General features: G+C 33.2%; 1 protein-coding gene across 1 annotated transcript in view; it reads right to left on the bottom strand.

Moving 5' to 3' along the window:
• Positions 1-225: 225 nt before the first annotated feature.
• LOC145295923 (dihydropyrimidine dehydrogenase [NADP(+)]-like) overlaps positions 226-15936 on the bottom strand; it is a 166912-nt gene continuing 151201 nt past the window's right edge. The window contains 2 exon segments of the mRNA XM_080141739.1: positions 226-520; positions 15190-15301. Of these exon segments, the coding sequence (XP_079997865.1) occupies positions 384-520; positions 15190-15301 (249 nt within the window). The 3' untranslated portion in view covers positions 226-383.

The raw sequence follows: 15936 nt of genomic DNA on the forward strand, positions 1-15936 counted from the left end.
AAAGTACAATTCATACAGTTTTAAATACAATGCCTTCTGATATCTTCAACTCCTGTTATCTCAGGTAACTTCAATTTCACTTAAAGGTTACTATTTTGTAAAAATTACATGGACTTTTTTTTATAAGTGACACCATCTATATAGCAGGCTTAAGGGTTATCAAGTGATGTGTTAGGTAAATGAAAGTTTGGGAAAAAAATAAATAAATAACAGTAAGCAAACATGTTCAACATATTTAAATTTTATTAATCATTTATTTAAAACGATAACTAAAAGTAAAAATTATGAACTTGCAATCATTGATATTAAAAATATTTGATTTGAATTCAATCTTGAAACAAATCCATTTCATTCTGGAAGAAAAAATATCAAAAAAATAATTTTTAATATTGATCAGAAACGGCAATTTTGATTGGAGTGCCCAAAGGGTATGGTCCTCTTTTTGGTGAATAGGGTGTTGTTCGGGGCACCATTTGAATGCAGTCAATGATTGGACAAACAGATAGACAAAGATTGCAACCTGGAAAAATAAAAAATAAAAATTTGATCCAACCACATAAAGAATGAAAATATAAAATAATATATTTTTTAAAAAATTTTATTCTTCTCAAACAAGGTATATTGCCACTTACACATGATGAGCTACTGTGATAGATCAGATTCATGAAGGTGTGCCTGGGTGTGGGGATGTTATGTAGGGGTTACATTAGAGAGATGACGTATGTTATATATTTGTTGTTTGTTCGTATTAGAGTGTTCATATTAGGAAGATTCATATTGTGGAGAGATAATATTGGTAATACAGACAGGGACATTTTAATAGAGACATATATTACACTCTGATATTAATAGAAGATAGAAGATTGAGACATTGATATTTATACTGTTTGACAGTTCTGTGAATGGCAGTGTTTCCATAACATGGGTACATATTTCTTTACCTATTTTTTAGATGAGGATTTCAGTCTTTCATCATAATGAAGGAACATTCATTATTTATAATAGCTAAGGGGGTGAGTGAGTGAGTGTATTTGTTTAACGGCATTTCAACCTCTAAAAGTCATTTAATGCCAAAAAAGTTTTGTTGATATAATAGATTTTCAGTTTCTTGTAAAATTTTTTTAAGTTTCTTGAAAAAGTTTATCTTTTGAAGCAAGATATTTTAGGTTTTCTGAAAAATTGTTTTAGTTGTAAGAGATTTGTTTTTCTAAACTGAATTTTACTTGTTTACTTTATAGGAGTTTGAATACATTTGTTTCTTTTAAATAGTTTATGATTTGTTGGGGCTCCACTTCTTGGAACACTTTTCTAATGTTTGTTGTTTTAAAATATTTCTTCTGAGTGTGTTTGTGTTTTATACATTCTGTCAGTAGATGTTTAATTGTTAGTTGTTGGTTGCAGAGTGTGCAATTTGGTGTTTCCTCCGCTTTGATTAGGTAGGAATGAGTTAATTTTGTATGTCCGATTCTTATTCGGTTTAGTACAATTTCTTCTCTTCTTCCTTTAAAAATTTTTTGTTTTTCGTTTTTAATTATTGGTTGATGTTCATGCAATTTGTTTGCAGTGCATTTGTTCCATTCCTCTTGCCACATGTTTTCTATATATTCGTTGATTTTTCTTTTTAGGTCTGTGTGTGGTATTTTAATTTTTTCCATTTGGTGGTTTGTGGCTTCTTTAGCCAGTTTGTCTGCTTTTTCATTTCCTGGAATGTCGACATGACTTGGTATCCAGGCTATTATAATTTTTTTATTGTTTTTTTTTCGGTTATTTCATTGTATTCTTGTATAATTTCTGTGATAAAAGGGTGTTTAGATTTTACTTCAAGGGCCATGATACAGGATAGCGAGTCTGTATATATTATGGCTTTTTGTTTGTTGATGTGTTTGAGAGCTATTTTGATGGCCTGCAGTTCGGCTGTATATATTGAAGCCTCGTTGGGCAGTCTTATTTGATATTGATTTTGTCCATCTGTGCATGCTGCGCTTGTTCCGTTTATAGTTTTAGACCCATCGGTGTATATTTCTATGTATTCTGCATATTTTTCTCTTAGTTCTCCAAAGTTGCTTCTGTTTGTTATATTATTTGTAATGTTTTTCTTGTAAGTAGTAAGTGTTATGTCGGTTTCTGGTTTGTGTAATGTCCATGGGGGTCTGTCGTTTGTTTTCTGAGTAATTATATTGTCGGGGTTTTCATTGATTTGATGTATTATTTCTTTAATTCTGTGTCCAAAGGACGGTATACTTTTTGGTTTCCTTGAATAAGAGTTTGTACATTGTAAGTTGAAGGTAGTTTTGTATGTTGGGTTTTCGGGGTTGGTTTGTAGTTTTGTTGCGTATTGTAACGCTAGTTTTTTCCATCTTAAGTGCAGGGGTAGTTCTTGGGCTTCTACGTGAAGGCTTTCCATTGGAGAAGTTCGGTAGACTCCCAGGCTAAGTCTTAAACTTTGATTCTGTATTGTTAGTAGTTTGTTTTTGTAGGATTTGTAAGTAGAGCTGTATATGGCACAACCATAATCCAGTTTGGGTCTGATATGTGAGCGATATATTTTGAGCATTGTAGCTTGATCTGCTCCCCGATCTAGTTTTGATACTATTTTTAAGATATTTATTGCTTTTAAGCATTTTTGTTTTAATTTGTTAATGTGCTCCTTGAAGTTTAGTTTGTTGTCTAAAATGATCCCTAGAAATTTGGTGTGTTGTACTACTGGTATTAGTTGCCCATCTAGCTTGAGCTGTGGGTCAAGGTGGTATTTTCGTTTCCTACAAAAGTGGATACATGTGGTTTTGCTTTTGGACATTTTAAATCCATTTTGGTTAACCCAAAGGTCTATTTTGTTAAGGCAATGTTGCATTTGTCTTTCAATAGTTGGCATATTTGGTGATGAGCAAGTTATTGAAAAGTCATCAACAAATAGTGTTTTTTCGAATCCCATGTTAACATTTTCGATTATACAGTTGATTTTAATTAGAAAAAGGGTGGCAGATAGTACGCTACCCTGTGGTACCCCTGTTTCTTGTGTGTGTTGGTCTGATGTTGTATTTCCTAAGCATACTTTAAATGTTCTGTGGGATAGGAATTCTTGGATAAATTTTGCTAGGTTTCCTCTGATTCCCATATTATGAATATCTTTCAAGATTCCATATCTCCACGTGGTGTCATACGCCTTTTCGATATCAAAAAAGATTGAGACCACGTGGTGGTTTCTTATTAGACCGTTACGAATATATGTTTCTAGCCGAATAAGTTGGTCATTAGTACCTTGATTTTGTCTAAATCCGCTTTGGTGTGTAGAAATGAGGTTATATTTTTCTAAATGCCACATTAGTCTTGTATTGACCATCCTTTCTGTTGTTTTGCATATACAGCTTGTTAGGGCGATAGGACGATAATTGGTAGGGTTGGAGTGATCTTTTCCTGCTTTAGGAATTGGGATGATATTGGAGTCGAGCCAGTGTTTTGGAAAATTGTTAGTCCACCATATTTTGTTAATTATCTGTAAGAGAATGTTGAGAGATGTGTCTGGCATGTGTTTTAGAAATTGATAGTGGATGTCGTCTGGACCGATAGCTGTATCTTTACTTTTATGAATTGCATTTTTTAGTTCTGTTATAGTGAAAGAGGTGTTATAGTATTCTTTGTTATTGGATGTGAAATTGAGTTTTTCTTTTTCTGCGTTGTTTTTGTATTTTTGGAATTTGGGGGAGTAGTGGTTGGATGATGAGTTTTGGCTGAATTCATTTGCGATTATGTTTGCTATTTCTTTTTTGTCTATAGTTTGTCTACCATTTGGTGTACTTATATTATTTATTGGTGTTCCAAGTTTTTTTCCAGTTATTTTTCTTATTATTTCCCATGTTTTTTTTGATGGCGTGTTGCTGTTCAATTTGGAAATATAGTTTTGCCAGGTTTCTTTTTTGCTTTTTTTTATAATATAGCGTGCTTTTGCTTGTGCTTGTAGGTATTTTTGAAGGTTGGGTTTTGTAGGATGTTGTTTGAAGTGTTTTAGCATTTTTTTCCTGTTGGTTATTGCTTGCTTACATTCTATTGTGAACCATGGCATTGATTTTGGGTGTGGTTTGGTGGAAGATTTTGGGATTGTCTTAATTGCTATTTCGTTTAGTGTATTGGTGAAAGCTAACATAGAATCTGGTTTGTTAACTATTTCTTGATTAATTAGATTTGTGCAAAGTTTGCTAAATTCAGTCCAGTTAGCTTTATTAATTTGCCATTTTGGTTTTGGTTCTTCTGTTGTAGGTTCTTGGGTTTTAAGAAAAATTGGGAAGTGATCGCTGCCGCACTGGTCGTTATGTACCTCCCATTGGAAGTCCATAAATATTGTGGGGGAGCATAGTGTTAGGTCGATAGCTGATGTCGTTCCTGTGCCTGGGTGAAGGTATGTGTGTGTTTTGTCGTTAAATATAGTTACTTCAGATGATTCCAGTAATGATTCAATGATTTTCCCATTTTGGTTAATATTCTCACTTCCCCACATTTTGTTATGGGCGTTGAAGTCCCCCATTAATATAAAAGGTATGGGGAGTTGTGTTATAAGATCTTCAATTTCGGTTTTGTTTACTTTATGTTTAGGTGGAATGTATATTGAACAAATAGTTATTGGTCGGTGAAGTGTAACTTTAATTGCTATTGTTTGTAGGTTTGTTTGGAGTTGTAATTTTATATGTGGTATCTGTTTTTTTTATTATAATTGAAGTGCCACCTGTGGGTCGATTATCTGCTTGTGATCTGTTTGTTTGATTGTAGATATGGTATCCTTTGAAGTTGATGGTGTCCGTTTCTTTTAGAAGAGTTTCCTGTAGGCCGATTATGCTGGGGTCATATTGTGCTATTATATGTTTGATTTCTTCGTAGTTTGGTTTTATGCGTCTGCAGTTCCACTGTATGATGTTTTTATTCATTTCCATAAGTAGGTTCGTTTATTTATTTATTTTTTTTTCCTCTTTTTTGTGTTTGGTTTTTGTTTAGGTTTTTACATCTATTATTCTATTGATTTGTTGTGTTTTGAGTGGTTTTTGTTTTGTGTTTACTTGAACTGCTTGGTTCCTCAGTCTCCATTTTCTCTTCCTGGTCAGTTCTGTTTTTGGAGCTAGATTTTTTCCTGTGACTCTCGATTTCAATCAATTCAAATTTGTTTTCGTTTTCGATTAATATTGTCTCTGTTTTTTGTTTGCTTTGGTTTTTGGAAAGAGGATTTGTGTTTTCCCGTTCTGTTTCCATCTTTCCAGATATTGTGTTTTTTTCTTCTGCTTTTGTCCTTGTACGTGATTTGGATCTTTCACGGTTTATTTGTGGTTTTTGCTGTTCGGGTTCTTTTTTGCTCTTTGGGACTTGTTTTAGATCATTTGGCTGAGTTTTAGAAGATACTGGTATTTGTTTCTTGTTTTCGTTTTGGTTAGTTTTTAAAGTTTCAATTAGATTTTTGAGTTCGGAGATTAGTTTAAGTAGGTCTTGGTTTTGGGTTTGGTTTGAAGTTTTTGTAATGTCTGCGTAAGTGTTTATTTTTTCTCGAGAGCTTGCTATTTTCCTTGCTTCAGGAAAGGGCACGTTTTGTTTGTATTTTATTTCGGCTATTTCTTTTTCTTTTGTGTAGATTTTGCATATTTTAGAGTATGCTGGGTGTTTTTCTTGGCAATTTGGGCATTTTGTTTCGTTTGGGCATTCACTTTCAGTATGGTTAGGTTCTTTTAAGCCACATTTTCCACATACTTTCTGTCCTTTGCATGCTTCTCTGCTATGCCCATATTTATGACACTTATAACATCTCAGAGGGGCTGGTATATATTGTTCTACTTTTTCTATTGTGTATCCGATTTTTATTTCTTTGGGAATTTTTGGTGTATTGAAAGTTAGTATGTAGGTTTTTGTAGGTATGGTTTGACCATTCCTTTTTATGTTTATTCGGACGTGATCGATTACTCCCTGTTTTCTTAGGGCATTTTCCATTTCTTCTGCTGTAGCCAAGGTTAATTCATGGCTTTTTATAACACCTTTTGATGTGTTTAGTCTTTCATGAGCATAACTTTTGCATTTATAGATATGGAATTTTTCCATCTCTAGGATGTTTTTTGTGTCTTTATAGTTGTCGACTGTGACAAGTAGATTACCATTTTTCATTTTTTTTGCTGTTTTTGGGTTGCTGTTTTGAGACAGAATTTTTTCAATTAAGAATGGAGATAAATCGCTGATCTTTTTTCCTTCTAAGGTTTCGATTACTATGAATCTTGGATATTTTTCTTCATCAATTATTTCATAGTTATATTCTTGTTCACTGTCTGAGCTGGTTACGTCAGAGTGGGTTCTTTTCGATTTTGTAGTATTTTTTTGATTTCTGGGTTTTTTGTTTGGGTTTATTATATCCATAGAAGTTTGTTTAGATTTTCATTTCTCTTGCTCCCCACCCTCCTCGGGCCCGAAATTGGGAGATGTTAGGGGGGAAACCCATTCGCCCTTTCATCCCAGGGATACAAAAGAGATATACTCAATTGATTGAGTTTGTTCCATCATTTCCTGTTTCCTCCTTTAGTTTCTTCTTTCCCAGTTTGATAGAAACGTTAGTTAGGGAGTAGTTGTGTGGTTTTTGTCTCATCAATTGATTGGCCCTTGCCATCGCCTTCTGACACTTAACTGGTTTGTCTATGTTTGTAGTAATGAAATGTATTATCTTTGGATTAAGTTTTTTATTTATTTTATTTTATTTTTTTTTTTAGATGTTATAATTGACATTTTCAGTGTAAGTGTTAGGGCTTGACATAACTAGCCGATTGGTTGGATCGGGCCCCTCCAACCACCCGTCTAGCCTAGTACAAGGCCAAAGTAGAGTGTTGCTACAGATACCTTTATTTTCCCTAGGCATCGGTTGCTCAGCCACCAGGATCCTTTTCCTAGGCATCACGGGTTGCCACCCACGGCCAACAGGTAGCCCCGTTGAGGGACTTTTACCCTCTGCAGGGGGGCAGTTGGCGTATTCTAATGCCCTGCCGACAGGGTCAACTGGGAAGTAGGGAAGGAAAAAAGGAGGGGGGAAGGGGAGGGGGCTGTTTTTATTTTGTTTTTGTAGAACATAATTAAGTTTTACAAAAGAGAATAGAAAACAAAAACAGAAATCGATGTAGGTGCATTTCGTCTCAGGAAGCCAATAGGCAGCCTGATCTGGTAGCACCAGTAATAGCTAAGGGGGAGACGCATTCTTATGATAGAGACACATTCTTAGATGAGTTCATACACAGTCTTATAAATACAGATGAATGGAACACAAGTCTCTAATACAAATTCACAGTACCTTTCAGTTGAATAGCATAACATGAAGACGCAGATACAAAATTATGAAGTTGTTCGTTTATTCCATTCGACTGGTCAATGGCTTTGCATCAAGGAATTCAAAGTCTCTACATGATTTCTTTCTTCTCCCCTTCGCTTCCAAGGTTCGATGTCAGCTCTGTCTATCCAACCCTGTTCCGGCCTGACTTCTCTCTCACAGACTTACTGACCTAAAAGCTCTCTATATTGAGAACTTATGACGTCATTGCATGACCAAACAACGTGCATATCGGACTCGTGGCCTAACATGCCTCACGTGTCCAAGCATGCATCGCTCCTCACATATTTACAACAACCGATTTCTCTCTAACCTAATTTTCCTAACCCACTTTACAAATATGTTTAACATTTTCTATTGTTCGGATCTAGATTATTTTAATTTAATTAACAGAAACAAAATTGCATTATCACATTCCTTTTTCAATAAACAGATATCTAACTATTTTATGTGAACTAAACAATGGTTAATTCTACATTCCATTTTCAATAACATTCTGTATTATTTATTTTAACTTATGATTGGAATTCTAGCTTCACAAGTTCGAATCCTTGGCTATCCTATCTCATATTTACTCACTTACAAGAGGCGACTTGTTCTTGTAACAGGGAGTTGGGCAGCAAGAATCTTAAAAAATTCTTCTTCTGAATTCTATTTCAACTACACTTGCCTTCCTGTGACTATCTTTGAAAAACAAAGCTACACAGGTTATGTTTTTAATTGTTTCTTCCTACCTTCAAAGTGGATTGTAAACCTAACAAAAAGAAACAAAACACTGACTAGCTGTTAATTACTCTCAAAATTCATTTTTTTATAGAAATTGCTCCAGACTCCAGACAAAGCATGAAGCTATTTTAAGGAGCTAGAAAAAAAAAATCCAAAATCAAAAATTAGCCAACGATAATATATGGATAGATTCAACCAAGAAAACGGTAATTCTGCCCCCTTTGTCAGAAACATCTCATGGAATGTGAGGATAAAAGAACAAAATAAAATAAGGGAAGTGAGGGTTATGAAGCTGCCTAAAGTAAACTCCAAAGTAATAAAAAGTATTGCTATGGATAGTGATGGTGTGGAAGTATATTTGTTAGCCAGCATTATGGACCTGACTAGTCATCCACTTATATACTCAGATCCATCACCTTATCTGTGTCCTCGTGGATGCACAGCAAAATCGAAAAGAACCCACTCTGACGTAACCAGCTCAGACAGTGAACAAGAATATTAACTTATTCTGGCAATGATTATATAAACCTCCAAAATGGAGTCATATATATATATATATATATATATATATATATATATATATATCTGTGAGTTTGTTCCCTATGTACTCCGAAATGGCTCATACAATTATTATGAAATTTCATACAAATTTACTTTACATAGCTGGCAGTGTTCTTAGATAAGTTTTATATTGGACTGTTTTCAATAGGTACTAATAATTGAAAAAATCTGATGACAGACGGAACAGGTCAATTTTGACCAAAGTTGACACCTTATACAACCTTACCTCATTTGAACTTTTACTACGACCTAAGTAGAAAGGCTAGAGACATAAAATCAACATTAGGTTCTTTGCTATGACAGGGTTGCGTTCAAAATGACTTTCTGTTTAGAGCGCAATTGAACCGTAACACTTTACTTTTGTATTTTAAACTTTAATTCAATTCATTATATAAAAATAATTTTATAAAATCAACAGTATTGTGGACTAAATAACTGAGGCATGTGAAGCTTTCTCCTGGTGCACCACAATGGGTTCCCAACTAGATCAGGCAATCAATCCATTTAATTGTAAAATTGATGATTTCACCGATTTCGATGACAATAAAAATGTTAGTGTTAAACATTATCTTAATTCAATTCAAATGTATGTGTTATATATATCACACATACATACACACTAACAGGGAGACTATGTTGCCTGGGATTGAATGTAAGTTACTTTTATCAATAACAATTCTCATATGCTAGGTAAGTCATATACTTTAAAAACCAAAAAAAATTAAAGGTAACTCTTACAAAAATAAACAAAATGTTAAAGAATAAATATGTGAGTAAAGTTTTTAATATATATATATATATATATATATATATATATATATATATATATATATATATATATAAGTTTCGTGGTTTAATTTTAACTTCTGAAAAAACAACACAGAGGCATATATTCGATTTAAGAATTTATTGCTTGACAAAGGAATATATAGAAAGGGTTATTTTAATTTCCTTAATCCATGGATTTTCAACAATGGCCCATATCATCAGAGGAAATGAAATGCAGCTAGCAAAATGTTCAGCTGCGAATGGATGCTATTTTTCTTTTCAGCACAATTATTGAAAATAGTTTTTGAGTAATTGTGGATAATTATATGGAGAAAATTATACGAAAAGAGAAGTTGATACAACCTGGGTAGTCCATTATCGGAAGGAGTCCAATGTCATTTGGGGGTTACAAATCCGGGTGGGCAGAAAATAGGCCCATGGGAGAAAGTGATATTCCCATATAGCGAAAGTGTACTGCTCCTTATTGATATTTCGAAAAGTATACCGAACTGTCTTATTCGTTGTTGCGTTGATTGTGTTATTTGCTTTGGTCCAAATGCTTTCTCGGTGTTGACAAAGTATATCCGAAATTGGGTGGATATACCATTCCATTGTAATTATCCCCATGAGTAATAGAATTTGAGCATTGAATTAAGTGTGCATTGGACCTCTGAATCAATAGTGTAGTTATCAAAATACCAAAGATGGCAAAATAATCCAGGTAAAGATATTCGAAAGAGCATGCTGGAACAGCTTGCTTGAGGTATAAGTCTAATAGAAAGATAGTTCGTTATCATATTTATATTGGATGAAGGAGGCTTTTTAGATGAGGGAAAGAGGGAGTGGGGTGAAATAGAGACGGTAAAGAAAGAGGGGGAGGGTTAAAGTTGGATGAGCATACAGGTTCTTAATGGAGTATTTTCGGCGGGGGAAGGGGTAATTGCGTTTTAGTATTCTTTAAAAGGGGTGAACTCTTGATTTTAAGTTCAAGTGGGAAATGGATATTCTTGTAATTTTCAATGTGGGGTGTGTTTGATAGGGGGTGGGGGTGCTGTTTTTGCTGTGGGGATGGGCGAGCTAATGAGGTGGAGATAGAGACGAAACATGGTGTAAAAATCTGGAATGTTTGTAGGGTTACTTAAATAAGTGAGTTTAAGGTTGGCTTATTTAAATTTTGAGTGTATATTTTAAAGGTGACTTGGTTAGTTGAGATAAGTCAGTTAAATACGTTTGTTGTCGTAGTTTGATCTAGATTAAATTTTATTTAAAATATATATATATATATCTGTTCGGAGGCGATCTATGGATGAGCCTGTTTAGTTGTTTCTTGAGTTGGAATTGATGTTTGAGTGAGTGCTTTATATACTGTGGTTAATTATATATTTAAAAAAAAAAATCATTTTTTATAAAGGGGAGAGTTGATTTAAATGTGGGGCTGGGTATGTGGTCGCCCATGCGTGGTTAATTTTGACTATTTGTATATTGATTACTTGTATATCCACCTATCAAACCTAAACATAAGTGTAAATATAAGCACACATATACCCACAGATATTCAAACATACGTACATATATATGTACAGACACACACACATACAAACACTGATACATACCATGCTTACACAAATACATACCTATACATATACGCATCGCTATACCAATGTATATGTGCACTCAATTACATATATATAACGCAAACACGCATACTAGAGAAGGGAACTACTTATATAGCCGGGCGAGTATAAATCCACGCATACTCAAGTGTACAACTGTGCTCATAAGCATGGCCGAACATCAATATAATCAAGTACAAGCATGCAATTCATACTCTTAACAGCAAATATACAACTACATAAGGATTATGTCTAGAAAGAGATAAAGGTGCGCACACATGGGCCTATTTTCTACCCACCCGGATTTGTAACCCCGAATGACATTGGGCTCCTTCCGATAATGAACTATCCAGGTTGTATCAACTTCTCTTTTCGTATAATTTTCTCCATATAATTATCCACAATTACTCAAAAACTATTTTCAACAATTACTCAAAAACTATTTTCAATAATTGTGCTGAAAAGAAAAATAGCAATAAATTCTTAAATCGAATATATGCCTCTATGTTGTTTTTTCAGAATTTAAAATTAAACCACGAAACATATATTGCTGTATTCTTAAATATGGAGCTTTTCCTTTTTGGCTAGGATCTCCTTGAAAGTATTACTTCAAGTAATATCTATCAGGATTTTTCATCTGAATTCTATCAGCATCTTATCTCGCTTTATATATATATATATATATATATATATATATATATATATATATATATATATATATATATATAAACAAACATTAAAGAGAACAGAGCTCCCATTTGATTAGACCTTTTTTATTTTCAATTTTTCTAATGATCTTTTTAGTGTGTATATATAAGTTCCATGTGTAATTCAAAGTTAACTGGTCGTGCTTTTGGTCTTTCTAAGACACAGGAAAGTGTGTAGATCAAAAGAATATATATAAGTTCCATGTGTAATTCAAAGTTAACTGGTCGTGCTTTTGGTCTTTCTAAGACACAGGAAAGATGTGTGAATATTATTTGCAAGGAGGTTTTGTAGTATTTTTTCTTTAATAGTAGCAGTGGTGCATGCGAGTGACAGAGCTCCCATTTGATTAGACCTTTTTTATTTTCAATTTTTCTAATGATCTTTTTAGTGTGTAGATCAAAAGAATATATATAAGTTCCATGTGTAATTCAAAGTTAACTGGTCGTGCTTTTGGTCTTTCTAAGACACAGGAAAGATGTGTGAATATTATTTGCAAGGAGGTTTTGTAGTATTTTTTCTTTAATAGTAGCAGTGGTGCATGCGAGTGAGGCAATGTATATAACAACCCGTTGTGGAAGTGAGGAATGCCCAGTTCTGTGGTCAGTGCTGGCTTAAGTAGGAGGTGAGGGGAGTGTTACGACAAGCATTTCAGAGTTTTAGCTGGATTAGAATGTGATTTGATTATGGGCAGGTTTTTTGTTTCAATGTATATAGCTTCAAGGATTTTTAACTTCTTGACATTGATTTTGTGGTATATTATTTGTGACTAGAATTTAACTTCAGAGAAGGAGGAGGAAGACATTACATTTTTTTTTTTTTTTGTAAATGTTATATTATGCTAGATTCTGTATTATGCATGAGAGGGCAACATAAGGTGATCATTATATAACCAACGTAAGCATTAGTTTTATTGTTATAGAAACTACACTCTTCCAAGAGGAATTTGAACTTATAAATAACGTTGGTTTGTTTTAGTGGTTTGAGGATAAGGGAGGCATTGTTATTTTACAACTAAATAGATTTTGTGTTTTAAATATTTTATAATATAATATATCATAAGTCTAATCTTATTGTTGTCATCACTGTCAATAATTTCCAAATCAGAAACTACTATAAACTTTCTAAAATCATCGGAGACTACACCCCCTGGACATTTATATGGAACAATTAAAATACATAAACCCAACTAACTCTTCCTAACAACTCATCATATCACAAGTTAGAACCCAATTCTATTCCCAACTAAAATACTCAATGACCTCATCAGCCCATATTTACCCAGTAAATACAATGTCAAATTCACACAACTACTACAAATCTTAAAAGCAAAACACCTGACAAAATCATCGCCTCCTTCAACGTAGAAAGCCTTTTCAAACATACTCATACAAAAAAAAAATCCTTGACAATATATACAACAACCTGTATTTTGTTAATTTTTAAGGGGTGGAAGAACCCCTTAAAAATTAACAAAATACTAAAAATTATTAATTTGTACGACTGAGGTACCCTTTTAAAAGTAGTATTTACCCCCAAATAGATGGAGTTTTAATAGGTTCCGTTCTGACAGATTTTCAGTGAGTTCTACATAAGTGGCCTCAGAAATTGGACATTTAATAAGACTAATAAACTATATATACATGTACGGTGTGTTGATATACTCATTTTAACCAATAACAACAAACAAATACTAACACTTAAGGACTTTTAATACATTCAGCACCTCCAACCACCAAAAAAAAATCACCAGCCTAAATTTTTGCCTTCTAAATTTTAAGAGCGAATGACCTCACTATTACAAAGTAGCCATCATCAAAAACCTTAATCGTGTCAACCTAATCTGATAAAAAACAAACACTTCTAAAACTAAAAAAATATCAATCAAGTCCTTATCAATAATGGATTTCCAAACTATATTGTTGGCCAGCAAATAAAATCAATGCTCCAGAACTTAAATATTACCAAAAATAATAATACCCCACAACAGCAAAATCCTAATACAATTAACCGATTCTACTGTAACCAAATTCAATAGGGCTTTAAATTAGAAGAGGCCATAAAAATATTATTCAGATACATTTCCCCAATGACAGCAATAAGATGAAACACATCAAAAATTAAAAATCCAAAATCTACTAGTAAAAACAATGCCTTCTTTATCTTTAAACCAGTAGAACAAACCAACATCATTTATAAGTTCAAATGCCCCTTGGCAGAGTGCAGTTTCTATAACAATAAAACTGATAATTACATTGGTTACACAACGACCACCCTATCATGTTGCCTAACTATGCATAGTACAGCATTTATAAAATTATAAAAAAATAACTGCCCTCCCTTTGAAGTTAGAGAAATTCTAGTCAGCAAACAAATAATACACCATGAAACCAATGTTAAGTTAATACTTGAAGCTATATATATATATATATATATATATATATATATAAAATGCAAAAACGTTCCCATAATCATATCACATTCCTATCTAGTGAAAACACACTCAAATGCTTGTCGCAACCACCCACTCCTTACCCGACCCAGCACTGACCATAGAACTAGGAACCCCTCACTTCCACATCGGGCACTCCCAGCCTCACACGCATGACTGCTGCTACTATATATAAAAAAAAAAACCCTACCAGCCCTTCTAGTAAATAATATTCACACATCCTTCCTGATGATATCTTCTTGGAAAGAAAAGCATCACCGCAGTTAACTTTGAATTACACATGCGACGTATATTAATTCTTTTGATCTACACACTAAAAAGATCAGAAAAATTGAAAAAATAAAGATCTAACAGAAGTTCTGTTATCTTATACAACATTTGTTTAAATGAAAGAATACTGCCTAAATACACACACACGTATGGGGCTCCTTCAGTCTTTCATAGACTATGGATACCCACGTGAAATTTTTGTGGCAGGAGGTGTGCAATCTCCAAGCATACCTCTTCTGAGTCGACATTGTTAAATACCAGTGGCAATTGAAGTGTATCTACAGGACGACTGGAAACAAATGCTAAGATAAGTGGAGAGCACATACAGCGTCTAGAATTCCCAAATGTTCACCCATCTGGTACTAACCAGGCTCAACGTTGCTTAACTTCAGTGATCTGACAAGGCGTTTATGCCGTATTACACACACACACACACATATATAAGCAAAATACCTTTTACTTAAAATACACTAATCTGCTTCTTTCTTTGAATCCATAAATAAATCATCTGTCGCTAGATTAATTCCTATTTTAGTCACAAAAAATATTAAAGCAATAATCTTTTTGTGTCTATTAAATGTGAAGAAAATTTATTTTTTCAGTTATTAAGATCAGGGAAAAAATAAATTAAAATATGTAATTATTTCTTACTAATTTTACAATTGAAAATTCAATTTTCAAAAGCCTAGTTTAAAACATTATAGAATTAAAGAATTTGTAATAAATTCATTATAAACAAAATGAATTATAAAACAAATTACCTGTGCAATTGTCAGTCACAAATGCTTGATGAGTGTCTTTATCGAATGTGATTGCCTGGTAACCTGAATCGTTGCAAACCATATAACATTTGCCACAGTTGATGCACATATCCTGAAATATAATTTGGAAAATTGATCACTCTTCACTGTCATCAATCCAAAGATAATTTCTAGAATTTTTTCTGGTTTTGACCAGTTTAAGATTTTCAGTCCTGATTTAATCCTGTTCTCAAAAGGTTTTGCTCCTGGACTTTTATCATTGTTCTAAATAAATGAGTTTTCTATAGCAGAATTCACATTTCAACAATGCTTCTAATGGACAGTTTATTATTTATATGCTTAGCAAAGGCAGATTTATTTTTGCTGTTGTCTTATAAAGATTATTTGTGCAATGAATAGAGTTCAGCTTCGCCGATTATGAATTCTTGCTTACTATAGGGAATAGATATAAAGAAAGAAAAAAAAAGGTGGTAAAACCCATCATGTGCTCACTACATATTTTTAAAACAATTATAACACTTAACATTACTGAATTGTATTTTTACTATATTGATTGGTATTGCTTTCTAAAACCTATATAATAATTCATATAATACAGAATATATATCTTTATGAAGTTAGGTATGTGTATGTTTTTACAGTTGTAAAGGTGCATTCTTGAACTAATATGAATTTTGGAATGTGAAACAAATGATCCAAATGTGGGTTATATTTGCTTCTAAAGAGGTAAAACTGGAATGCATATAC

Source organism: Euprymna scolopes, chromosome 16 (genome assembly GCF_053919585.1).
Source record: "Euprymna scolopes isolate OS-2025 chromosome 16, ASM5391958v1, whole genome shotgun sequence".
Classification (NCBI taxonomy): Eukaryota; Metazoa; Mollusca; class Cephalopoda; order Sepiida; family Sepiolidae; genus Euprymna; species Euprymna scolopes.